This window comes from Cololabis saira, chromosome 10 (assembly GCF_033807715.1).
Source record: "Cololabis saira isolate AMF1-May2022 chromosome 10, fColSai1.1, whole genome shotgun sequence".
In the NCBI taxonomy this organism is placed as follows: domain Eukaryota; kingdom Metazoa; phylum Chordata; class Actinopteri; order Beloniformes; family Belonidae; genus Cololabis; species Cololabis saira.
This window is the reverse complement of record NC_084596.1, coordinates 10,522,329-10,549,762: the sequence shown is the minus strand read 5'-3', so window position 1 is coordinate 10,549,762 and position 27,434 is coordinate 10,522,329. Positions and strand designations below refer to the sequence as shown.

Here is a 27,434-nt window from a genome sequence, read left to right as displayed (position 1 = left end):
GGTTTCTATGGGTCTGTATGAGTCTGTTTTGGCTTCTATGGGTCTTTATTGGTTTCTATGGGTCTTGCTTGGAGGTGTGAGAAGTCTGGGAACGATTGTGAGGACCAATGGCTTCTTTGATCCGGTCCAGTAGGATACCGGTGGCTGGAGAAAGAGCCGGGGTGAGTGTTAAACACCCGTGGCGTTGCAGTCGTGCTCAACTTGGAGCTCAGCTGAATGTTGCATTTGAAACGTTGCAGTTTCAGTGTTGCGGCGCCAAAGTGGACTTCACGTAGCCACGTGCTAACTGACAGCGTGAGTGGGCCCTTGGGGCATTTCGTCAGACCGCAATCGAAAAGAAACGACTCAAGTAAGCAGAGTTTGAGAGTTTGTAGTCTCTGTGAGGTTTATGGAAACCAAAACTACATACGACTGGTATTTCTAATCTAAAAACTTGATCTAACCCTTTTCTCCACAGGGTGGCGCTGCTTTGTTAAAGAGCCCCCTCCCAACACTGCACGTCGTGTATTACCACGTTGCACCACTAGAGGCGCTGTGTTGCGTCTTATGCTGCAGGCTGGCGCGTGAACTTTCCTGTTGCGTGCTGCATCCACCTCTGAATTGGTAAAAATACAGCCTTCAAAGTCAAAGTTTAATGCAGCAAAAGTCACATAAAATTACAGACAAATCTATTTCAGACCAAATATTTTACACTTTATTGTTTTGACTCATCAGATCAACACAAAACAGCTACCGAAGACCAAAAATACCACAATAAAGCTGCGTCATAATCACTCAGAAGGCAGAGACTTACAGTATGAAATGTACAGCCACATGATTATATCTGAATATAATTATGTATGTATATAATATATACTGTTTTATATAACATTGCACATTATAACAATAATAAAAAAAAACAAAATCACTCTTTCAAAACAAAGTAAGTGTACAGAATATACAGGAAGGCACTGAGGAAGAAACCTGCACATCTTTGGGTGGATCTGCCGCCCGCGGAGCTCCGGTGAAATGCTGTGGGAACGTTACCGTGCCAACGGTCCAACTGAACAAGTCATTGATGCTGAAAGCTGCCTGGCTGCGCCGGCGTCCGCCGAGTATTGAGCCTCTGCACTAATGCGCCGCTCGGAAAGCTTTTTGGAGCCTCGCAAAGTGGGAACAAAAAGAGTAGATCCAAACAGCAGGAGCACGGCTGCAGTCGATAGTTAATTACACAGTTTGGTGAAAGAATGCAATCATTTAGGTTCTTTTTCTTCTTTATGAGAGGAAAAAAGCTAAATCCTTAAACTCCACCGTCCGTTTACTGGACGTTAAAGGGGGAGACTGGAGCACCTTCCAGGTTCCGGTTACACAGAAACATCAGTGGCAACAACAAGACGAGATCTCATCCTGCTTCAGCTTATACAGGCACTTGTGACCCCCCTCCCCCTTTATCCTCGGCAAACAATCAATCAACCTCCAGAGGAATACAGCTGCTTATTATTTACATCATCCTAGAGGGGAGAAGGAAAAAAGAAAAGAGGTCCCAGAGTTTCTCAAAGCAGAGGAAAATACATTCGGACACTTTTCCTGGAGCCGCTTTTCTCCCAAAACAAGACGCGTCCACATTTTTACAAAAGGCCGCTCCGACTCGGTGAGAAAACAAGAAAAGGTTAAACATTCTGCTGATTTTTCTTCTTTGGTATTTTATTAAGGAAAAAAGTTTGAATTTGTTGTATTTGGACGAGGAGGAAATGTTTTCGTCTGCAGGTTATGCCCTTAAATGTCCTCCGTTTCATCCTGCAGCTCCGCGTCCACCTGGGCGGGCGTCCCTGAGCGTCTGCAGCCCGTCACCGTGCACGTCCAACACTGATTAGTGTTCCTCAAACACTTTTTTAAGATTACGGAGGAACCGATTGCTAAAGAACGCATCCTTTTAGATTGTTGAACCCAGAGCGGTCCGGTGTTGCGTCACAACGCTTCCCCCGGGGGACGTTCTGCTCGTTGATTTGTCTCCAGACTCTTTCCGGAGCCTGATTTCACTAAATGATTCGCTTTTTTTTTTTTTAGTAGTCTGGGAGTTTCATGTCGTCACCCCTGGGCGATACATCATCAGTACCTTGCAGGCTTGTTTGCAGGGGGCGTGGCCAACGTGGACCGGACAGAACATCCTTTCAAACTCCCGATCAGACGTGGATGTGTCACGTTTTGAAATGAACATTTGGGACCGTTTGTCTGCAGCACTCGTCACATCCGACGAGGATTGGGCGACCCTGCGCGGTTGAGGGTCCTCACCAGGCGCTGCACTGGCTCCCGTGGCTGCTGACAGACTGACAGTTGCTGTAGCGCTTCTTGACGATCATACTGATGTAGGCCTTCATGAGCTTGGCGATGTCCATGACCTGCAGAGGAGACGAGGAGCAACACCAAGGTCATTTCATCACCTGCATCCAAAGTACTCATCCATCTGACCAAGAATGCTCGTTTTTAGGGCTGGGGATCGATTCAAATGTCAAGAATCGATTCGATTCTTTGGTTTCCAGAATTGATTATCATGATTCGATTCGATATTAGCTTAGTGTTATTTAAAATGTTTTTTGAGCTGTTGCCTGAATTATATGACTGTAAAATAACTAGTGAAATAATAATTTCACAATAATTATTGTGAAATAACTAAGAAATAAATAACTCAAACAGGCCTTTCAATATCCATTTAAAGTGCAAAAAAGAAAGAAATTGCAACAGTTCATGCAGTAAACAAATCATTTTAGCTCATCTAATTTATTCTGTCACCACGCACACATATTGCCATGAAGCACCTGGCATTTTTCAGAAGTGTCATGACAAACTTTGTGTCCGACTACTGGGATTAAAGTTCACCTGGCGAAAATGATGAAAAAAAAAAAAAAAAGAAATAAAATCGATCTTTAGACATAATCGATTTTTAAGAATTAATATGAGAATCGATTTAGAATCGGAAAATCGATTTTATCAACACAGGCCTACTCGTTTTGAGAGAATATTTCTGGCGCGCCACCAACCATTTGTGTTTCGAAGAGCAGTTCTCGGTCCTCCACGGCGATCTTGTAGGCGTTGGGCAGCGGCGCTCCGAACGAGAGGATCTGCTCGTACGGGAAGACCTCCAGGGGCCACGGCTCCCCTCGTTTGTACACCGAGATGGCCTCTCGGCTGACGCCCAGCCACAGCTCGGTGGGGAACGCCCCGTCCTGACTCTGAAACGATGGGAAAAACAAAAGCTCGATTTATTGATTGGTATAACACACAAGTTTCTGCAGTTCCTCCAAGAACTTCAGCGAGGATAATCCCTCATGTGTAAAACAGTTGTACGTTAACGGGTGACATCTGCTGCAAGTCTGAAATGAAACATAGAGAAACGTAGGAAAACACACAACGGGCACACAAGCCTTTGGAATCTGCAAGAGAGAAAACAAACGAACAGGCAGAGACACAAACAGCAACCATTCCAGGTCTCTAAAACTGAATCAGTACAAGGCTACTGCGATTATTTGTCCCCCAGCTTGAGCTACTAATTTTTTTTACCTTTTCTGCATATATATTAATGGTTAATAACATGTTTGGTAAAATATATACGCATTTTAATCTTTTTTTCTTTTAAACACAAGGCTTTGGAATCTGCTCGAGAGGAAACAAACGAATAGAAACGGGAACATCCAGAGACACAAACAACAACCATTCCAGGTCTCTAAAACTGAATCAGTACTAGGCTACTGCGATTATCTGTCCCTTTTTTTTTTTTTTTTTTTACCTTGTATGCATATATTAATGGTTATTAACAAGTTTGGTAAAACCCAAAGCATATATATGCATTTTAATTTTCTTAATCTCTAATCTTTTTTTTTTTTAACACAAGGCTTTGGAATCTGCAAGAGAGAAAACAAACGAACAGACACGAGAACAGGCAGAGACACAAACAGCAACCATTCCAGGGGCCGGATTCACAAAACATTCTTAAGTTCAGTCTTAAGAAGAAAAAATAGAAGAAGTCATATTCTCCAAAAACGTTCTTAAGTATTTTCTCAACTTTCTTCTTAAGTTACTTCTTAAGAAAAAACTTAAGAATAAATGGTATTCTTGAAATAAAAGTTCTCAAATTTGTTCTTGACTTTTTTCTTAACTTTAAGACAACCTTGACCCGTCTTAAAATTTCTTCTGTGAAAAGGTAACACTTATATCACCTTTTTCAACACATTTTAGACAAGTTTAGACTAGTAGATCATAGTTTGAGGATATACTTTGTAATTAACTACCCAAAGAGCCTGTTAACTGTTTGTTAGCATGTTAGTTAGCGTGGTAGTTAATTATTATTAATTTTCCCCGATAGAATTTTTTTCAACACATTAATCTCATCCACCATAACCTTGAAAAGTTCCTGCATCTCTTTTTCTCCTTCTCCATGTTTAGTGAGTGACTGACGGTTAAACTACCCGTATAAATGTTGTTTGTTGGCGCGTGCAATGACATATTTTAAGAAGTTCTTAAGTAGGAAAAATAAGAATTCGTAAGAAATAACAGTTCTTAAGACGGTTCTTAAGAAAATATTGAGGAATTTCACTTAAGAACTTTCTTATGAACTTCTTAATTTTAGATCTTAAGACATTTCTTAAGATCGTTCTTAAGAACATATTGGTGAATCCGGCCCCAGGTCTCTAAAACTGAATCAGTCCTAGGCTACTGTGATTATCTGTCCCCCAGCTCGAGCTACTAAAGACTGATTTCCTCACCTCGACGTTGAACAGCGTGGACCCGTAGCCCTGCCACTCCTTGGCCAGCGCCATGTACTTGACCATGGCCTGCTCCTGGTTCATGCCCTGCAGCTTCCTCCACTTGTCCATCAGACTGGCCTTCACGGCCGCCGCCTCCTCCCTCATCCAGGCCTCCAGGCTGTTCTCCTCCTCCAGCTTCTGCCGGCTCAGCGAGCCGCTCCGGAAGCTCCGCCTCAGCGTCCCCTCCAGGAAGCTGGAGCGTTTCCTCTCGGCCGTCCCCGAGCGCTCGGCCACCGAGCCCGTGCCCGGGGCGAAGGTCTTGGCCGAGTTCTGCACCCGGGCCCGGAGTCGCGCCATGGGGAACACCAGGGACATTTCGGGGACGCTGGTCTGGGAGTTGTGGTCGCCCTGGAGGTACTGGAGTCTCAGGGCCGCCAGGAACTGGAGCGTCTCCTCAGGGGCCGGGTACTGACCCCGGATCACCGCTTCATGGGCCTGAAGAGGGTCGGAAATCTGGTTAGTGTCAAAGTTACTGTGCTCGGTTTCCAGTGGCTCTCCTGGTTCCCTCTTGTGTTAGACATAGGGCTGGGTATCGATTCAGAATCGATCATCAGGATTTGATTCGATATTGAATGAATACTTTATTACAGACTCAAAAGGTTCCATATGAAATACATAAAAATTACAGGTCACACATTAAATTACATGCAAACATCTGCTCCAATGTTTCCATAGTCCAGATGTGTACCTTGTATCACTCGGTTTGATGTTAGTGAGGGCAGTTATTAGACAATTTTCTGACTCAGAAAGAGCTGTGAGCTGTGTAAAGAGGTGTACAATAGGCTGATATTGATATTGATTCCGGTTAGTGTTATTAATGTTTTTTGAGCTATTGCATGAATTATATGACTGTGTAGTTCTGCAACATATTAATACTGGTATTATATTGTGATTCAACAGCAAGTATTATCAGCTAATGATGCTGTAAGGACCAATCACCTCCCAGAATGCTGATAGAACTGCTTTCAGAAACATTGTGGAGCAGAATTATCAAAAAGATCCAGGGCAGCAAACAGAGACGTATGAAAACATTTTTTAATTTTTGAGAATTAAGTTTTTAGCATTTTATGTAAATTTAAGAAGAACACTCACAGACTTCTGTAATAGGTGGAATCATTATTTTGTATTACAATACGATGCGCTCTCCCCCCGTGTTGCGTGAGTGAGGTCTGTTTACAACGCAGCTGGTTTGTATGAACGGACGCGAACGCAGGCTCAAACAGCAAGTATTTGCCCAGTACCTGGGAGTAAACAGTGGTTCTGTAGCTTCTGCACCCTTCGACATGTTTGTTTAGTTCATGAGGGAGATACTTTCTGTAACTATTCTGCCGAGGTTCTAAGCGGCTGAGTCATCACACTACAGGCCACCGATTGGTCAGGCGGTCGGCCAATCAGATGTCTGAGTCAGGATGTGACATCATTTCAAAAGCGACTCGTGGCTTCTTGTTCATTTTTCATATCAACTATATCAACTCATCCATGTTCTCTGTCTCTCTCGCCTTTACTTCTTCGTTTGTGTCGTACAATCGAGTACGTCACAGCAGCTTTGCTCCAACCTCCTACTTCTGATCTGGGTTGAAAAGAAATGAGGGCAAGGCGAGTCGAGCCGGGCTGAGTAGGTAGTAGTGTAAAAGCGCCAATAGTGATCCCTCGTGGAGCATTTTCTCCAAAGAAAAGTTCATTTAGTCCAAGAAAAAAAAAAAAAAATGTTTACACACATTTTTAAGCCTTTCAGGAGTCTTAAAAACCAGCGCTTTGTTAACGCTGCAGCTTCTCTTCTATGCCTTGTTCATTGTTTGATAGTTTCACACCACACGCATGTGTGAATTAAATAACTACAGGGATTAAAGTTCACTGGGCGAAAATGTAATTGTAAAAAAAAAAATCGATCTTTAGACATACAAATCAATTTTTAGGAATTAATATGACAATCGATTTAGAATCGGAAAATTGTTTTTTCAACACAGGCCTATTGGACACAACTATTGTGGTCTTGTAACAGTTGTAGATCTCAAGCATCTGCACGTTTTGGTGAGAAACGTCCCTGGTTCTGCATTCTCACCTGCTCGAACATGAAGGCGAACTCCACGCTGTCCCTGGGGACGTTGTCCGTGTCCAGGAAGCAGTACAGTTTGAAGTAAAACTTCCACCCGGTGCCGTTTTCATCGGGGAGCGCTGAGAGTCTGGAGAAGAGAGACCGGAGTTACCAGAGTTAACGGAGGCCCCGGGACGGACACTTGGGACGCACGTCAACGCCGCGGCACCTACTTCTCAAACTTGGCGAGCACGTCTGCCACCACGGTGCGGCTCTCGATGGCTTTCTCTGTGGCGTCGTTGTGTTCGAACAGGGCGAACATGTTCCTGCTGTCCTCCATGGCCAGACCGCGGATCAGCTTCTCCACCACCTGACGGCACAGACAAACGTTCACAGGCGGACCAACACCTAGCAAGACCTGCAGCCCAGGTTTTAGTTTAATCCTGGGCTGCTTTCCTGTAACCACCAGTAGACTTGGAGTCAACACCACCTAAACCGAGACCAAGATACTACCAAGACCAGAGAGGATCAAGACCAAAAGAAACCTGGTTATTTCCTGATCCTGCGTGATTGTATTCCATCATCCTGGTTTAGCTAGTTTCCATATGAGCTTGTATTCAACTGCAGCTCAATAACACAGAGAAGTGGATGATGATGTTGAACTCACTATAAATGTTTCCATCCATCAGCTGAGATCAGATATGTGTGGCGACTGCACTACCGCTATTTCTACACTATTGGAGGATTGACTCCAGTGCTTTTAAGGATTGACACGACTACTAACTAGTCCCAAAGTCCTCTAGCAGAATAACCAGCTCCAACACCCCCCTCCACCTCAGAAAAGGAATGGATAGTAAATGTTACTGATTTAAATTGGACTGAATTTGGAGATGAAACTAGTGCTGGGCGGTATACCGGTTCATACCGAATACCGGTGTTTATTTTTCTTATGATATTAATTTTTCATATACCGTAATACCGGTGAGTGTACAGTAGCGTACACAACGTTGGGAACGCCGCGCGGCGCTACATTCCGCCACGCAGCGGAACGTAGTGCCGCTGGACACTGTTTGTGAGGGGACTGTTTAGCAGTTGCATTGTTTACAGCGGACATATGTGGGTGAAGATGGCTGAAAACGAAAGTCCCACAACTGTTCCAGAACATGACACAGGGGAACTTGTTCCGAAAAGAGGAGACGTGTCGGCTGTGTGGAAATTCTTTGGCTTTAAAAAAAGACGACGTCCAACAAACAACAATCATCTGCAAGTGTTGTAAAGCTAAAGTTGTAGCCGCGGGAGGCAACACTAGCAACTTGCTCCACCACCTCAGCCGCAAACATGTGATAGAATATTAAGAATGCATGAAGCTGAGATCTGCGTCCACGTGTACAGGTAACACTAGAAGTGCGGGAGAAAAGTCAAGTCAGACAACACTTAAAGACGCCTTTGCTAGGGGGACTGCCTATGATAAAAAAGAGCAAACGGTGGATTGAGATTACAAACGCGATCACGGTCCACCTAACCAAAGACATGGTACCACTTAGTACCGTAGAAAAACACGGCTTCAGGAAGTTGCTCAAAACTCTGGATCCAAGATACGAGATACCGAGTCGAAAATATTTTAGCCAAACAGCAATCCCCAACTTATACGAAAAGCACAGAGCTAAGCTACAAGCAGACGTAGCTACCACTCCCCACTTCTCCGCAACGTTGTTTGCAAATTTTGATAAATAAAAGGGTTCTGTATTTTGACTACAACTGTCATGCATTCTGATTCCTTCACTTCATTAGAATCATAAGTGCTGCCACCTCATTGTAAACGGCATCATTTTGTGAGCCCATGCAAACCTGTATTTATACTAGTGTGGACATTAATGTTTTTCTACAATATTTCCTCCTCTTTTTTAAATATGAAAAGATTGAAATTCCATTATTTACCATTATAGTAATCAGATTACACCGTATATCAGCATCACTGAAATGGACCTGATGCTTAATCAATTACAATTAAGTACAGACACATGCAGATGCACCATTAAAATCATGTCTAAAATACAAATAGTTTCCAAAACTGTACATCAACAAGAGGAAGAACTACTGATCACCAGATTCTGTCACCTTGGTGTGGAACGGCATCTCAATGATCCGAGACCTGGAGAGACCCAGAGACCCGAGACAAGAAAGTGTTCTGGAGACCAAGACCGACCTGGAGAACTACCAGTCCAACCAGCAGCTGTGGTTCTGTCCACAGTAGGGACGTCACTAACGTCTCCAGAACCCACCTCTCCAGCCGTGGTGTGAGAGTTGATGGTGATCTTGCAGGATCCTCCTCCGTGGCAGTGGACCGTGGTGCTCATGTCCTGCCGGGCCACGATGGCGCGGATCTCCTCCTGCGACGGCACGTTCTCCCGGGCCCGGGTCTTCTTCAGGGCGTCCAGGGCGAACGCGGCGTACAGATCCATCTCAGAGCCGGGGGAGAGCTCTCGAGTCCTGCGGGAGAGACGACGCCTCCGTTCAGTCAGACATGTCTGAAAACCTCAGGTGTTACCAAGGAAACTGAGTTATGGCTTGTTAAAAAACAGCTGCAGACGAGAGATTAAATAGTCCGCTCAGCTGTGGCTTGTTATAAAACTAATGATTTCAACTGAAAACACATTAAAGCATGAATAACTGATTTAATATTTATGTTTTTTGGTAAAACTTGGTGTAAGTGAGATATTGCCCTTCGAGGTGTACATTAACATAAATACAGGACTGTCTCAGAAAATTTTAATATTGTGATTTTCTGTAATGCAATTACAAAAACAAAAATGTCATACATTCTGGATTCATTACAAATCAACTGAAATATTGCAAGCCTTTTATTATTTTAATATTGCTGATCATGGCTTACAGTTTAAGAAAACTCAAATATCTTATCTCAAAAAATTTGAATATTCTGGGAATCTTAATCTTAAACTGTAAACCATAATCAGCAATATTAAAATAATAAAAGGCTTGCAATATTTCAGTTGATTTGTAATGAATCCAGAATGTATGACATTTTTGTTTTTTTAAATTGCAGAAATTACAGAAAATAAAGAACTTTATCACAATATTCAAATTTTTTGAGACAGTCCTGTATATGGATATATGTTAATGGACGGCATTATCCCTTATATGTAACTAATTAACTAACGCACACTGCCTATCATATTAGTGCCATTTGCCCCATTGTTGTCCTTTTTTCTAAATGAGAATCAATAAGAGAATCGATAAAGAACTGAATTGTTGAGCAGAATCGAAAATGGAATTGGAATCATAAAAAATCGTGTCAATTCCCATCCCTCATCCTGAGCATTTCCCCCCATCGCTCACCTCTTGAGGTGGAAGCGCAGGTAGCGCAGGACGCCCCTGCTGGGGGCGAAGGTGCAGGACATGCAGGCCAGGATCTTCCAGCTGCAGAGGTTGGCGGGCGCGGCGGGTTGCGGCGGCCGCGCCGTCTGCTTCACCAGCTGGCAGTAGAGCTCGTCCCGCAGCGGCCGCAGCTCCTGGCCCGTCTGCAGGATGCCCTGGATGATGGGGACGGGGTCGGCCACGCCGTCCAGGTGCTGCAGGGAGCTGAACACGCGCAGGGCCTCGTCCTGCAGCGTGGTGTAGCTGCGGCTGCGGGGCGCTGCAACGGATCAGGGGGTTAGGCCTGAAGCTGCTGCTCGGCTCAGCTAAAACACTAAATAACATCCTACAAGAGGTTAATATTCATGCTGTATGATCATTTCAGATCCGCTGTTATTCCACGTCTCTTTCAGGCCACAAACGTCAAACAATTTTGATGACTGGGATGCAGAAGAGGAGAGAAAAGAAAATAGCCGAGCGGAGCTGAGTGGACTAGAATATCTCCTGTTGCTAAGTCGTATCTCAGGTCCGTCTTAGTTACTGGAGAATGAACACTGTGTCCGTTGCATAAGGACCTTATGGGACGGTAGTGATTGTTCCAGGTATTAGTCAGACCCTCAGGTTTTACTAAGGAAACTGAGTTATAGCTTGTTAAAAAACTTTGTAATTTACCAAGTTACAACGGCTGCAGACGAGAGATTAAATAGTCGCTCAGCTGTGGCTTGTTATAAAACTAATGATTTATACTGAAAACACAGCATTAATAACTGATTCAATATTTATGTTTTACCGTGGTATAAGCAGGATAATGCCCTTCGAGGTGTAAATTATCATAAACATATACATACATATACATTCCTAGCATAACTAGACTTATAATAAAAACAACAATAACAACACACATACATGTACACACCCAAAAGTACAAAGAGATTTTTACAACTTTGTTGTAGTTTTGGTTTTGTTTTTTTTAATTCTTTTTATTACATTTATTGGAAAGTGTTTTTTTTTTTTTTTTTATATAAATTGCGTAATTTGTTTTTGTTTTTTATTATTACGTTAATTGGAAATTATTACATTTATTGGAAAGTGTTTTTTTTATTATTACATTAATTGAAATTTGATTTCTTAGGAAAAAGGGACAGATAAAATAAGCTTAGTCTTCTTTCTGTTCCCTTTCATTCAAGGAAAGAGATTTGTTGTAATTTTATTGAACTGTTTTGTTTTTCTTTTAATGAATTAAATAAAGAATAAAAAGAAAAAATGATTACGAAACATTATCTGGCACTAACAGCTCCATCTCAAGAGCTTCAGTTCGGTCCGACTAAGGTGTAAACACGGCTTTTAAAACCTCTATCGGTCGGATTAAGGCGACAATTCCACTTTCTTAGTGCACGTAAAAATGCTGAGTGACACACGAGAGAGAACCTTGTTTCATGCGATGATATCTAGATTAAAAACGAAGCCCTGCATCCTTATCTCTCGCGTGCAAAGGTGTGTGTCTCACCGGTAGTGTTGTTTCTGTCAGCCTGTTTCTATTCTTGTTTTAGTTTAGTCTTTGGGTCAAGCAATCATTGCAGTTTTTAATCAGTTTTAGTGACATTCATTCTCCTTTTAGTCGTGTCAAGTTTCAGTCGACTAAAAGTCTGAGCATTTTAGTCTAGTTTTAGTGAAAGATTGTATTTAGCCAAACCCATTTTACAATTCAAACAAGGTTATCTTATTATTATATTATTGTTACCTTATAGACTCAAGAATACATTCATTCCAGATACAGAAGACTCTAATTTGAGTTTACAACATATTTATTTTTCCGCATTTCTCCCCATCTTTTTCTTTTTCAACGACACATTGGGTTTTCTTTTCCACGTCTATGTAGGAAAGTTTATCCAAAGATTGTTCTTCTTCTTCTTCAGCCCCAGAGCAGATCCCTGCGTTTCTCTCTGTAACTTTGTTTTTAATGTACGTGAACCTAGAGCTCTGCGTTAACGGCATCAGCCTCTAACTCTGCAGCTGCATCTTCTGGATCTGATTCCTGCTGCAGCGACTGGGATTGAGGACTAACGTCACCCAGCAGAACTAAACCAGAGGAACTACTGAAAACATGGACATTAAACCAGAGAAACTACTGAAAACATGGACATTAAACCAGAGAAACTACTGAAAACATGGACATTAAGGATCTTTGGTAGAACATTTCGTCTCGTTTTGGTTAATGAAAATGAAGACCGTTTTTATTTTGTAATCTACATTTTAGTCTGGTGTTTTTAGTTGTTGACGATATTGCATTATATATTTCATTATCGTTATCGTCACATGACCTTCTTTTTCGTTGCGTCTCGTTTTCCTGAAGTGATAAAGGTTCGTCGATGACGATATTTAGTCCTAATTTCCGTGGACTCACCGGTGAGGTGGATGTCTCCGTAGGGCAGCGGCAGCAGCGGCGAGTGCAGCGGGTGGTGGCTGTAGCGGAGGATGGGGTTCCTCTTGTAGATCTGCTCCACCACCTCCAGGTTCAGGCAGTTCTCCTGCAGACAGACGAGGAGAAGGACTTGTTTATCGTGGGAGGGGCTTTGAAATCAGCCACGGTGGAGATCTGGAGGCTGATTGGTTCCCGAGTGACTCGCCGCTTTACCAGAACCGGCCCGCGGAGGCCGACTGTTAATACCCGGCGAGTCATTCAGCAGCCAATGAGCTACCAGATCTCGGCTAAGTCCTGCCTCCTTGCTGTCCAGGATTCAGATTCTGGATTCTGTTGCTTCAAAGTACGACGACTGGAAATGGCCAGAATTCATGAAAAAAATATACTTTTTTTGTAGGGCTTTGTCTGATACAATAGACACATAAACGTCATTGCTGTAGGTCAAAGCATATTGTGGGTCTCGTCGAAAAACATAAAATAGGTGGCGCTATTGAGCCCATTCTTGTCGACCCATGCCCGTCGCCCATAAAATACGTAATTTTTCGCGACTCCTGATGCAAAATTTGGTGAGTTTTCGAAAATGTTAATTACCTTTTTGGAGGCCTTCATTTAGCAAAAGAATAATAATAATTAAAGCTGCAAGCAGCGATGAACGGGCCCTCCCGTGTGCAATTTTCACCAATAAAAGTCAAGGACTCACAACTAAGTACGACGACACCACTCATGACTCTTTATGTCAAACCATTCAAAAGTTATTGCAGAAAAAAGGAACTATCACATATCGACCAATCAGAAGAAGGGATGGGGCTAATTTGCACCAATTATTACCAATTAAGGACTCAAAACTGAGTCCGATGACACCGCCCACGAGTCTATGTCAAACCATTCAAAAGTTATGGCAGAAAGTAGGAACTATCAAATATAGACCAATCAGATGAAGGGGGAGGGCAAGCTTTTTGGCATCTATCGTCGCCACGGTAACGCTTTTGACTGAGAAAAGTAATGCCCATCCTTGCAGGATCAAACCATATTGTGGGGCTTGAGGCACGAAGTATTCTAGGGGGCGCTGTTGAGCCGTTAGGCCACGTCCATTAATGCAAACCATTAAATATCAAATTTTTTGCCAGGCCTGGCTTGCGTGCAAAATTTGGTGACTTTTGGGGCAAAAAGGCCCTCATTTAGTCGTTTTTTTTTGGTTTTTTGTTTTCTTCTTCCAAGGAAAACGAGAACGAAGGGCCTTCGCACACTCAGTGCTCGGGCCCTAAATGTTTTTTGTGGTATTGTTATAAATTTTGAACTTTCCGGCGGAAATAAAAACCTTCTATTTCAGTGTGTTCATACTTAGATTACTCAGTGCTAGTAGCAGTTACAGTGATTCTTCAGAGTGTTACCTTTCAAAAGAGACCAAAACCATCCATGTACTTCAAATGGTTCGACAAGAACAGCTTTCAATTTACTTTTGGTATGCCTCGGATAGACGTTTTATGCAAATTTTACAGGAATGGTAACAGGTTAAGGAACCGTTTTAAAGGTTTTGCCCTGATGCCCCTCAGATCGGAGCGTTGGCGGCTCCGGCGCTCACCCTGATGTCCTGGATCAGCTGCTGCGTCGGCGTGTCGATGGGAGCCTTGGTGTCGATGACGTTCTGGATGGAGTTGGCCCAGCGGGTCGCCTCATTCAGCAGCTTACAGTAGAGCCGGTACGAGTGTTTGCGGCCGTAGACGATCACGTTCCAGTACCCTGTTGGTAGAGAAGGCATCGTCAGAGCCTGGCGGATGGAGATCCCGCTGCAACTACGCTCCCTAAAACTGCTATATGCTGCAGCAGATCGCTCACCTGTCTCCTTGTAGAACTTCTCGTCCGGCTGCACCACCGAGCAGAGGCTGTTCAGCACCAGCGTGCCCAGCTTCAGCGCGTGGCGCTCCGAGCTCTTGTAGTAGTCCAGGGAATTGTGGGTAAGCAGGAACCAGCGCTTCTTGAGCTTCAGCGAGCCTTTGATGCTGTTCTTCATCTCTTTGTGCAGCCAGCCTGGAAACGAAGCACCGGAGGGTTAGCTTGAACCCTGACATAAACCGTTTAACCGTTTCTGAGCGACAGAGACTGAGCTACCACCTCGGATGATGAACTCCTGCCCGTCCACGCGCGTGTCTCCTTTGGAGCGCTGCAGCAGCGTGATCCAGTGGTGCATCTCCTCCGGCGTGTCGGCGTTGCAGTGCAGGACGCGGTTCGCCGTGATCATGACGAAGGAGTTCGGTCTGTGACACAAACGTTACCAGTGAGAGGGGAGACTGCTAAAACTGCTATATGCTGCAGCCACGCCCCCTAAAACTGCTATACGCTGCAGCTACGCTATGGAGCCAAATCAAGGCCAAAAGTTTTGCTAATTTGAAAATAAAATTTGAACCTGAAAATTATTTTTTACATTTTCAATTTTTTTTTTTCAGTTTCAGATCTTTTTTTTTTTTCAGTTTCAGATCTTTTTTTTTCAGTTTCAATTTTTTTTTTCAGTTTCAATTTTTTTTTTCAATTACAGACTTTTGGCCCCGAAACTGAAAAAAAATTTGAAACTGAAAAAAAAAAGCTCTGAAACTGAAAAAAAAGTGAAACTGAAAAAAAAAGATCTGAAACTGAAAAAAAGATTTTAAACTGAAATAAAAAGTTCTGAAACTGAAAAAAAGATCTGATACTGAAAAAAAAAAAAATTGAAACTGTAAAAAAAATGTTATTTTCAAATTAGCAAAACCTTTGGCCTTGATTTGCCTCCATACTACGCCCCCTAAAACTGCTCTAGGTGCAGCCACGCTCCTTACAACTGCTATACGGTGCAGCTAAGCTCCCTAAAACTGCACTTAGTAACACCAGCTGCAGATGTACTCCACTTCTGTAGTATTTTAACCAAAGCAGGCTGTCAACCTTTTGAAAAGAGAGTTTCACGTTTACTTAAAAGTCATTTTAAACTATATCAGAGGGAGGAATGGGCAAGCTGCTGGTTTGATTTATATGGTCCTTGGAAAAGAAAGTCTGTCTACGCGTGACGTGATGTTTGATGCAGGTCCTCACCTCTCCGGATTATCCGACGCACAGACCGAATCGATCATCCCCACGTCCAGCGTTCCCTGGGGAGGCGTGAGCAGAGATAAGGATGGACTCAGTAACAGCGTTCGGGGGGTTGATAATGAGTCTGACCTTTGCTGCTCCCTGGAAACTAATTACCACAAGTACACACCCAAGGACAAGAGCAGCAACACGGCTGCGTCCTTTCAGCTCAAAACAAAGGACCACAACAAACAATAAAAGGCATAAAAGACAAGAACTAAGGATTTCATGTAAATCACAAATTAGATCAGCCGAAACAGGAAGTAGACTGCTGCCAAAGGAGTCTTTAAGTGGTAGTTCCCTGTTTTTAACCGTTTATTTGCACATATTTTGAACATAATGAACTAAAGAGTGTGGATGGGGGTCTGGGGTCTCTGCATCTCCCAGTACTCACCACGGCATTCTGGGGATTGGCCTGCTCGTCGTGCATCTCCCTGATCTCCTGCTCCGTGGAGCCGTGGACCTGACTCAGCACGCTGAACCACTGGCTGTAACCATGGAGACGACACCATCATCATCATCATCATCATCATGACAAAGGTTACGGCAGCAGTGAACAAACGTATGATAACTGAGCGGCGCAGGGATTAGTTTATCCAGCTGAGATTTGTGGGAAAAGCAAATATGGTTTCTGCTGAGAAAAACTAATCTTTTCAGATATGGAGTAGCGTAAGTATGATGTACATGAAAAATACATGTTTCTGTGCTTTAATGGTTCAAAAGTTGGACTGTGAGAAAGTGCAGTGTTCTGGGTGTTGTGCAGGATACCGGAGGAGCGGCCCGTACCTGGCGTCCTCTGCAGACTCTGCGATCAGATGGTACGTCCTCTCCGGCATCACGATGTCGATTCCATTCTCCTTGCCGGTGTTGTCGATTATTTCTCTGCAGATATTCAGAAGAGAAATATTGATTCAATTCACTTCAATTTTATTTATATAGCGTCTATTGTTGTTTATTGAGATCCCCATTAGCTGCAGCAGAAACTGAAGCTATTCTTCCTGGGGTCTTAACAAAATAATGCAATACAAAAGAAAACAAATAGAGAGAAAAAAAAAATACAGAATAAGAGCAAGAAAAAAAAAAAAAAAAAAAAAAATATATATATATATATATATATATATATATATATATATACAAAATCAAGATATTTAAAAATCAAGACAAGAACAGAAACCAAGTCAACTATATCATCCACACATATACCTAATATATATATATATATATATATATATATATATATATATATATATATATATATATATATATATATATATATATATATATATATATATATATATATATATATATATATATATATATATATATATTTATATACCTATTATATAATACCCTATCATATCTAATATTCCAAGTCAATTCTATATTATATATATATATATATATATATATATATATATATATATATATATATATATATATATATATATATATATATAATATAATAATGTTTAAGTAGTATTCAGAATTGATTATTGTTAACAGAGTTTTACATGGGTAAATAATTCCATTCTTTCACTCCTCTAAACAGGACTGTACGTTTGATGGCATTAGATCTAACCTTAGGTATTGTAACATTTCCAACAGTTGCATGTCTAGTGTTGTGACAGTGATTTTCTGCACTAAAAGAGAGGTTTTTAAACAAATCATATGGCTTTTTTTAAAACAGATATGTTTCTTATCACAATCAACAGTGAGTATATGAGTCTGTCTTTGACCAATAACCAGTTGTGTTTCTTGTGCATTGAGATGATATTTGTCCTATTGTCGCACTTGAGATTAGTGCGGGCAGCTCTGTTTTGTATATATTGTAAAGCATTCAGCATTTCACCATTAGCACTGGACCAAACTGCTGGGCAATAGTCAAGGTTTGATAGTATAAGTGATTGAATAGCTGTATATTACAACAGAAGTTGTCTCTAGGCGCTTTCCAGAGACCCCAGAGACCTTTGAAAAAGTGTTTTTGTCCCCCCGCCTCCCAAGCTCTACACTTATCCCATTTTTGTATTGTATTGTTGGTCAATTCCTGAACATATGAAGGTCGATGTCTCCGAGTCGTCACATTCTATCCTAACGCCTCTACAGGAGGATACGGGGACACAATTATAACATCAGATGTTGCATGTTCAGTTCTGCAGCAGCCGCTCTCGGGCTCTTACTTGGCGTCGTGCATGTTCAGCACCCCCTTCATCTTCTCCTCGCTGTCGTTCTCGAAGTACATGAGCTTGCTCTGCCGCAGCACGAACCAGCGGCGCTTCCAGTTGCGGCGGGACAGCGTGGACGAGCCGCCGCCCTTCTTGTGCAGCCAGCCCTGCTTCAGGGCCTCCTGCTTGGCCCGGAACCACAGGAACGTCTCGTCCTTCAGGACGCACCAGCGCCGCTTCCACGTGTTGATCAGGCCGCCTGGAGACCAGAGACAGTAACAATAAGAAACTTTATTTATATAGCACCTCTCTTAACAAAGTTACAAAGTGCTTCCCAAGAACAATAAAATATATCAAGATAAAATGCCTGGATGCACGTTGCGGTTTCGGGCAGCATTAACAGATGGTTTATTCACATACTCCCCCATACAAATGCATAGGTTTTTGTTGCCATGGTAACAAGCCCCTTAGGATAGAATGGGACAATTTGGCTTCAATATCTCAAATCTCAATAACAGCCTAATGAAACCTGAGTATGTTGTAGTCCACATCGTTTTGAGTCTTTTAACGTTGGATCGATGTCTCTGCGATATCGTGTTGCCGAGCAACAAGCGTCCAAATTTCTGTTCAGCATCAAAATTACAATAGTTAAATATCTCAAAAAGCGTAATAGCTAGTAGGATGAGACTAAAATATGTTATAGTACAAAGCGTCCCGGGTTTGTCAATGTTGTAATGATGTCTGTACACTGTTGCCTAGCAACAAGCGTCCAAAATAAAATTGACATTTTTTAAAAATTGAAAGTTTAATATTGCAAAAAACTGTAATAACTGGCATAATGAGGTTGTACGGTCCTTTAGTGCCAATCGGGCCGAGTGTTTGAATGATATCTCCACAATAAAGTTCGGCCGAGCAATAAGCCATTTTTTTTTGCTTTTTGATATCTAGCGTTGCCACGGTAACACTTTTGACTGAGAAAAGTAATGCCCATAATGAGGCACAATGTATGCCATGCATGGGTGCACGTTGCTGTTCGGGCCGCATTAACGGACGAAAAAGCGTGCCGAATAATAATAAGTGGAAGAAAAGGTAGAAAAGGTTTACTAATACTACTAATATATCGCCTGCATTTTCTTTTTTTGCGTTTCTGTTTTGGGGGATTTTTTTCTTCTATATCAAAGCGGGGTCATGACCATAATAACAATATTCACACCACAATAAAAGCTTCTCTAAAAAGGAATGTCTTTAGTAAAGATTTGAATGTAAGACAACCCCCACTTTTTCAGTCTTATTTCAATGCAAAAAAAACCCAGTCTTATATTCGGGCTAATATGGTAAATGGAGAATAATAATGGCTCCAAAATTGACCCTTGAGGAACACCATGACAAGGGATTTCCAGAAGCCTGGGACGAACCTTTGATGCAGAGGAAGCTGTGGAAGTACGGGAGCGTGACGCAGCTGTAGACGGAGTCCCGGCGGTACGACAGCTCGTCGTCGGTGTCGAACCTGTCGAAGTCGTCCTCGCTGTCCTCAAACTAGAGCCGGAGCAACAGAAGAGACACCTGAGGGTCAGCGGATGATAGTAAAGACTCAAAGTACTGCTAAAGGAGCCGGGGACGGGACTGACCGAGGACTGGGCCCCCTCGGAGCTGAAGCGGTACGCGCCCGAGCTGTTGTAGGTGCCCACCGAGCCGCGGTAGTCGGGGGACCACTGCCCGCTGCGGGGGTTGGAGAAGGCCATGCTGCCGCTGGAGACGATGGCGCCCTCGTCGTAGTCGTCCTGGTCGTAGTCCGAGTCCTCGTCCGGCGGGATGAGCTCCACCAGGTCGTCGGACGGCGCCTCCGACGAGGCCTGCGGGTAGGCGGAGTCTCCGCTGGACGAGGCGCTGTGGCAGGCCGGCGGCGCGGCCGCCGAGGTGGTGGGCGGGGTCACGCCGTCGTTGGCGTACGGGTCTTCCTCGGAGGAGTCGTCGCTGGTCCGGATGCCGCTGGTGCGCTGGCCGTCCGAGTGTCCGTGTTCGCTGGTGGGCGGCGAGTCCTTGAAGGCCTCGTCGTCGGCCCCGAAGCCTTCGTCCACCTCCTCCTCCTCGCCGCTGCCCCGCCGCCGTCGCCCATCCTCCTTCCCCTCGTCCTCCCCGACGCCCAGCGAGCTCTCAATGTTCCTCACGCACTCGTCGATCTCGTCGAAGTTGAGCGAGTCGAGGAACTGCTGCGCGGCGCGGCAGGCCTCGTCCTCCAGCCGCCGCAGCTCCTGGTCGCGCAGGCGCTGCAGGCGGTTCAGCGACGCCTCCGTCAGGGTCAGCTCCTGCCGCTCCTTCTGCCGCTGCAGCGACTGGATCTCCCGCTCCAGCCGCAGGATCTCCTCCACCTGCGACGCCTCGTGGGGGCGGATCGCCTCCTCCTCCTCGGACGGCTCCTCGGAGGCCGCCGCCGCCGCCGACCCCGGCTCCTCCGAGGGTTCAGCCGCCGCCGCTGCTGCTGCCTGGAGCTGAGACTCAGCCAGGACCAGGGAGGCCAGCTCCTCAGCCCGCTGCAGCTCCTCCAGCCTCCTGGCTTCCTCGGCCTGGAAACAGAAACACAGAGAGATGATGTGATGGAAGTCAGTTTTGGAGTTTGGGAGATTGTTTTTTGTCCTGAAATCTTGATGAAAAGCTCCTTGAATGGAACATTTCTGGAGACGCCCGTCACCTCAGATGCTTTCGGGTATAAATACTAGACTTCTAATTCTCAAGACCATTTTTTTGTGGTCTTGTCTCGGTCTCTCCAGGTCTTAGACTCGGATCATTGAGATGCCGTTCCACACCGAGGTGACAGAATCTGGTATCAGCAGTTCTTCCTCTTGTTAATGTACAGTTTTGTAAACTATTTGTATTTTGCGTTTGATTTAACGTTTCGTTGCATCTGCATGTGTCTGTATTTAATTACAGTTTTGTGTTTATAAACATTAATTACAGCTTTGTTTGGATAAATCTATGAATAATATTTGCATATCGTTGTGATTGATTAAGCATCAGGTCATGTAATTTCAATCTTTAATATTTAAAATTCAGGTTTCATCTCCAAATTCAGTCCAATTTAAATCAGTAACATTTACTATTCATTCCTTTCCTGAGGTGGAGGGGGGTGTTGGAGCTGGTTATTCTGCTAGAGGACTTTGGGACTAGTTAGTAGTCGTGTCAATCCTTAAAAGCACTGGAGTCAATCCTCCAATAGTGTAGAAATAGCGGTAGTGCAGTCGCCACACATATCTGATCTCAGCTGATGGATGGAAACATTTATAGTGAGTTCAACATCATCATCCACTTCTCTGTGTTATTGAGCTGCAGTTGAAAACAAGCTCATATGGAAACTAGCTGAACCAGGATGGAGATGATGGAATACAATCACGCAGGATCAGGACATTACTGGGTTTGTTTTTGGTCTTGGTCTTGAGCTGAACTAGTCTTGGTCTTGATATTCTCTGGTCTTGGTCTCGGTTTAGGGGCTCTTGACTACAAGTCTAATAAATACTGTCTTACTACGTACCTCTCTGACGAGCTGCTCGGCCTCCAGACGCCGTTTCTCTCTGCAAACAGACAAGCACAGGTCAGGTCAGCCGCTGGAGGTCAGGGAGCCGCCGGAGGTCAGGGCCACGTGGGCCTCGTTGTGAAAGAGTTCCCCACCTCTCCGTCTCCTCCTCCTCCCTCCGCCGCCGCTCCTCCAGCAGCCGGCCGTAGGCCCGGCGGGCCAGGCGGCCGCGCTGCCGCCTCTGGAAGGTGAGCGCCGCCCAGCGCAGCAGCAGGAACCTCCTCCTCCAGTAGAAGGCCCGGTAGTTCTTCTGGATGACCACGATGCACTGCAGCAGCCGCCGGTACTGCTTCCTGTGGGTGCAGAGCGTTACGCTGGAGTCACACTGAAAGCGCCACAGGCGTCACAGGATGCCATTCATTGTCTATGAAAGCGCTGCGAGAGGCGTCAGAGGCAGTACTCGAGTTGTAAAATAAAATCAGGGGGGATGGTGGATTTTATCACATGGGGACAGATAATTTGTGCTGATTACAAATAATATAATATATTACAAATAATAGCAGTGACCAAAACACCTGCAGAAATACTGCAGGAATGACATAGCAGCAGTTAAATGCAGCCTTCTGTAAGCTTTAAATATCCACTGGGCTTACATCAAATACATCAAAACACAACAATAAAAAACACTTTTCTGAACTTATCAATATGACTCTGTCCTTCACAGGATAAGTAAAATGGATCACTGCAAAAACTCAAATCTTAACAAGAATATTTGTCTTATTTCTAGTTAAAATGTCTCATTTTAATAAAAACATCTCATTACACTTAAAACAAGACTCATCACTGGAAAAAACAACAATTTTCACCTGTTTCAAGTAGATTTTCTCTTAAAATTAGTACAAAAATCTGCCAGTGGAACAAGATTTTTTTGCTTGTAATGAGAAGATAAATCTTGTCCCACTGGCAGATTTTTCTACTTATTTCAAGTGAAAATGTACTTGAAACAGGTGAAAATTGTCAAATAAGTAATTTTTTTGGTGTTATAATGTTGAAATAGCAGTAAAACCACATTCATTGATGAAATGACATAAGGGATGGAAAGGAGGGATGGCAGTTTTACAGGGGGGATGTTTGGACTGTTTTTATTTCAGGGGGGGATGCCATCCCCCCTCATCCCCCCTCAACTCCAGTACTGGTCGGAGGCGTCTAGAGCGTCAATTTGAAGTTGAAAAATCTCAACTTTATGCAAATGAGCAGCGGCGACGCCGAGGCAGCGTCCAATCCCCGGATTCCCAAAGCAAGAAGCCTCAATGCAGATTGTACTTTCATGTACACACAAACATACACTCATTCACATGCACACATGAGCAGAGCTGTGCACTAACACACTTATTTTATCAGGAATTAATATATTTAATCCAGCAAACTGACATTTTTGCTGATTTGACTGCCGTTTTTACCTGAACTAAATGTTTCTACCTGAACTAAATGTTTGTACCTGAACTAAATGTTTGTACCTGAACTAAATGTTTTTACCTGAACTAAATGTTTCTACCTGAACTAAATGTTTGTACCTGAACTAAATGTTTGTACCTGAACTGCTCATGTGAAACACGTAACTGATGGTTGAGGAGCTGGATGGTCTGAACGATTTTATTTGCTACATCGATCCAACACAAAATAATGAATCTAACTCACTGTTATTTATGCAGAAATAACGTTCGGCGGCGCGAGCCCTACCTGGCCATGTAGCCGACCACGTGAGCCTGGATGATCATGGCGGCCTTCAGCACCTCCAGCTCCCTCTGCTTCTCCAGCCGGTGCTCCAGCGGCTCCCGGAGGAAAACCTGAGGAGGAGGAGAGGAACGAGGAGGGTGTGAAGGAGGATGCATCACCTTCTTATCAGAAAATACAATATGTAGAGTATAATTCCATACCATATTTAGAGTATTGATTAAATAAAACACCAAGTATAACACTTTATATCTACAATAGTTTGAAAATCAACATAACGGAGGAAGAACTGAGGCGGAGGAGAGGAAGGAGGGAGGATGTGAAGAAGGATGCATCACCTTTTTATCAGTAAAAGACTTCATAAAATACAACATGTATAGTATAATTTTATATCATATTTAGAGAATTAATTAAATTAAACACCGAGTACAACACTTATAACTAAAATCGTTTGAAAATCCATCCCAGGTTCCGAGATTGGCAGCTATCTGGCTGGATGATTTGGGTGTGGCAAATAAAATAATTTCTGTTTTATCATCGTTTAATTTGAGAAAGTTTTGGGATGTCCAGGAATTGATCTGGGAAAGACAGGCGGTGAGTTTGGTGAGACTGCTCTGATCGGTGGCTCTTAATGGAACATAGAACTGAGTGTCGTCGGCATAACAATAGTAGGAGAGGAAGGAGGGAGGACGTGAAGAAGGATGCATCACCTTTTTATCAGAAACAGCCTTTTAAAATCATAAAATACCATATGTATAGTATAATTCTATACCATATTTAGAGTATTAATTTAATAAAACACCAAGTATAACACTTTATATCTCCAATCGTTTGAAAATCCACCCATTCACGGGTCAGAAACGGTCTCTTTGCAGCAAGTTTTAAAAGGTTTAACAGACTAATAAGTGTTGAATCCAACAGGACTCGTGTTAAATGTCTGATCGTAACCTTTAAGGACCCGGAGATAACGTTTTCTCAGATATTTCCCTCCTCTGTAACCTCTGCCCACCCTTTCTGGAGACTTCGGGGGGTTATTTTTCTCTTTTCTTTTCAACGCTCCTCTTTATCGTTTGTTTTCTACATTTGACTTTGTGCTAAACTAACAAAGTCAAAGTATTCTCCAGGGAGATGTGCATGAAGCACCGGGCCCGGCGTTGTTCCGACTGCTAAAAGACCCATTTTTGCAGCGTGACTGTGTTTTATTTTGACGGGGGGGGCTTTGAATACAAATGAATGTTATGCATTGGATAAAACAACCATAGATACTCTCATCCTGGACACGTTTAGCTCCGGGCGCCTCGGCGCATCCTTTACACCCGCCCTCCTACGGAGACGTTATGAATAAAAGATTTACAGGCAAAGTGAAATAAAATGAATAACAAGAGACGGACTGGTCCTTTTTTATTTATTTTTTTATCACCCCACCACTGAACAAAGCAGCAGCCAGGAATCAGGGCCAGGTCCTCCTCTCCTTCACGCCTCAGAAGGTTTCTCCGGGTGAAAACACCGTCTTATAGACCCCCCCCCCATCGATGGAGGGACGGGGCCTCCGGGGGCCGCCGGGTTAATCCAGTCAGGGAGGAGGGAGATGAGAGACGGGGGGGAAACATCACGGTGCTACGAGGTGCAGGAATACAGGTCGTGTGTCTCCGGATGAATGAAGCGTTCATCCAGAGTTGCAAACTCGTTAGCGTGACTTGAATGTCAATTACAAGCAGGTTAATTAACAAGGAAACAGGAAGCATCAGAAGGGGCTGACGGCTCCAGAACCAATGCCGCCCCTTGACCGCATTCGGTCGTAGGGTACGGCGTGCGTCGCCGCGTAACCTACGCCGTAGGCTCTGCGTTGGTGTAACGCGGAACCATAAATCAGCCTTTATTCTGGCGAGGTTTGAAAAAGACTTCACAACAACGGGCAAACGAGTGATTATGTACATTCACTGAGTGAATATTATAAAAGTAAAATATATATTTCTCGCTAAAAATGTCATCAAAACGCATTTTTATGCAGAAACTAACTCAAAATATTGATTTTATTCACTAAAAAATAAGAAATGTCCGCCATGTTTTTTTTTTTATTCAGTCCGCAAATGACGACGAAAAGCATTCTGGGAAATTTTTCTGTCACTAGTTCAGCTAGTGAGGATTGGAAAACACTCGATCCGTAGGGACAGATTCATAATCACTACACTACTTTTCTCCACTCCCCCTAGGTGGAAAGAGGAATTGGGACACCACTACCCTCACAGGAACGCGCAACATTTAGGGGTAGGGATGAAAACTAGGGTGATAGTATTGGGACAGGGCCTAAATGACGTGGCTCCTCTCAGCACCCGAGCTGTGGAAAAACAAACCGGTTCTCTTTTGAACCAGGACCAGCCCTGGAACCGGTTTGGTGGAAAAGCGGTGTTGGAGATTCCTGCCTATGAGGTCACAGAACCACATGTTCTTTTCTCATGAACTTGGACTCAAAGGAAAACCTCATTCTTCACATAAAATGTTACACACACACAGTAAGAAATATGTAAACATAAACCGAGACCCGTCGTCATCTCTTCTTAGACATCTGCCTCCCCGATGTACGAGCTGCTAATCCCTGCTAATCATTAATATGCTAATTAAAGCCTCGCTGCTTTCTCATTTCCAAGCGTTCGGGGCCTCCGGTGGGGGGGCAGAGGTCAGGCCCGTGGAGCCGGCAGAACTCAGCTTCACTACCAGCAAATTAACTTCTAAGCTGCTAAGCCGTCCCCACAGAAGAAAGGAAAACTCCGGGACAATAGTTGGGACATATGTCGACTGAGAGGAGCCGCGAGTTTCTCTCCTATGACTCACGATGGAAAACATTTCATCTCCGTCACGGAGGTCCGTGTTTGTAGCCCAGGGATTAAAGCAAAAAAAATATTTTTGACTGAAAAAAATTTTTCAGGCCAGTTCATATTCTCCCTCCATCTATGCACTGCACCTATTGTGAAAACAGGTTTTTTCTTGCTTTAACATGTATAAAGTGGTCTCCCCTCAGTCTGCCAACTCAGAGAAGGAAGAAAGCAACCAAATTCTGCAGTGTCTGTATGGATGAGCCGTCCAGTGTTATGTGGATCTACGAGCCAATAAGATTCTGCTCCCCAAAGTTACGGAACTTTGGGGAGCAGATTTACATCGGTTGGTCTCCGATGCGTGAAACCACGCCCACTACTAACTCTGCCGGCCGGAGCTTCCTCCATTTATTTGTTTTCATAATTTTGGTGATTATGGCTCACAGTTTATGAAAACCCCAAATAAAAAAATCTCAAAAAAATTGAATATTTAATGAAATCAATAAACAGTTCAACCATCAAAATGATAACAAATAAAGGCTTAGGATATCTTGCTTTGCATGTATTGAGACTATGTAATATATTAGTTTCACCTTTTAATTGAATTATTGAAATAAATTAACTTTTAGACCATATTCTAATGTTCTGACCTTCACCTGTAGCCAGTACTCGAGTTGTAACAAAAAAATCAGGGGGGTGGTGGATTTTATCATATGGGGACAGATAATTTTATGCTGATTACAATAAATATACAGGCATCAGAATGGCTTGTCCTAAAAAAAGAGGAAAATTCTCGACGCGGACGAGTGAGGGCGCAACGTGCCCGAACCCTCTAGGGGGTCCGGGGGCATGCTCCCCCGGAAAAATTTGAAAAATAGACTCAAAATGGTGCATTCTGGTGGTCTCAAAGCTCCATAATCACATCTTTTATCAATGCAAGAATACACACAAAAAAAATCTGAATTTTTGCAAAGAATGATGCATTTTGATAACATAACACGCATTCATCATCATGGGTAATTCTTCATGCATGAATAAATCTTGAAATCAAGATAATTATATCTTAAACTTCTACAATGGCCAGAATCCCCCTTTCACACCTAAATTAAATGACAAAACGACAAAAGACAAGCAGCTCCTTGTCTTTCAGAACTGTGGTGTGGAACTCCGAACAGATCTGCTCAAAGTTCAGTGATGAGGAGCTCCACTGAACTATTTGTTATAATTTTGATTATTTAATTCTTTATTGATTTCATAAAATATTCAAATTTTTTGAGATTTTTTATTTGGGGTTTTCATAAGCTGTGGGCCAGAATCATTAAAATTATTACAAATAAAGGCTTGAAATATCTCACTTTGCATGTAGTGGGAAATAATATATTTGTTTCACCTTTAGTTGAATTTACTGAAACTAAGTTTAGCAATATATTGTAATTTTCTGTCGATTTGTCGATTGTCGATTTGACGCGGAACCATAAATGTGGCTTAACGAGGCAACGGAGCGCAAA

General features: G+C 43.3%; 1 protein-coding gene across 1 annotated transcript in view; it reads right to left on the bottom strand.

The window, feature by feature from the left end:
* Positions 1-617: 617 nt before the first annotated feature.
* myo10 (myosin X) overlaps positions 618-27,434 on the bottom strand; it is a 55,317-nt gene continuing 28,500 nt past the window's right edge. The window contains exons 7-26 of the mRNA XM_061731402.1: positions 23,120-23,226; positions 21,535-21,732; positions 21,398-21,437; positions 19,500-20,435; positions 19,287-19,407; positions 17,887-18,130; positions 16,496-16,591; positions 16,104-16,197; positions 15,674-15,729; positions 14,726-14,868; positions 14,450-14,641; positions 14,196-14,353; positions 12,596-12,719; positions 10,174-10,471; positions 9,099-9,306; positions 7,050-7,186; positions 6,844-6,964; positions 4,740-5,216; positions 3,018-3,209; positions 618-2,378 (exon numbers count right to left, since the gene is read on the bottom strand). Of these exons, the coding sequence (XP_061587386.1) occupies positions 2,268-2,378; positions 3,018-3,209; positions 4,740-5,216; positions 6,844-6,964; positions 7,050-7,186; positions 9,099-9,306; positions 10,174-10,471; positions 12,596-12,719; positions 14,196-14,353; positions 14,450-14,641; positions 14,726-14,868; positions 15,674-15,729; positions 16,104-16,197; positions 16,496-16,591; positions 17,887-18,130; positions 19,287-19,407; positions 19,500-20,435; positions 21,398-21,437; positions 21,535-21,732; positions 23,120-23,226 (4,053 nt within the window). The 3' untranslated portion in view covers positions 618-2,267. The remainder of the gene's footprint in view (positions 2,379-3,017; positions 3,210-4,739; positions 5,217-6,843; positions 6,965-7,049; positions 7,187-9,098; positions 9,307-10,173; positions 10,472-12,595; positions 12,720-14,195; positions 14,354-14,449; positions 14,642-14,725; positions 14,869-15,673; positions 15,730-16,103; positions 16,198-16,495; positions 16,592-17,886; positions 18,131-19,286; positions 19,408-19,499; positions 20,436-21,397; positions 21,438-21,534; positions 21,733-23,119; positions 23,227-27,434) is intronic.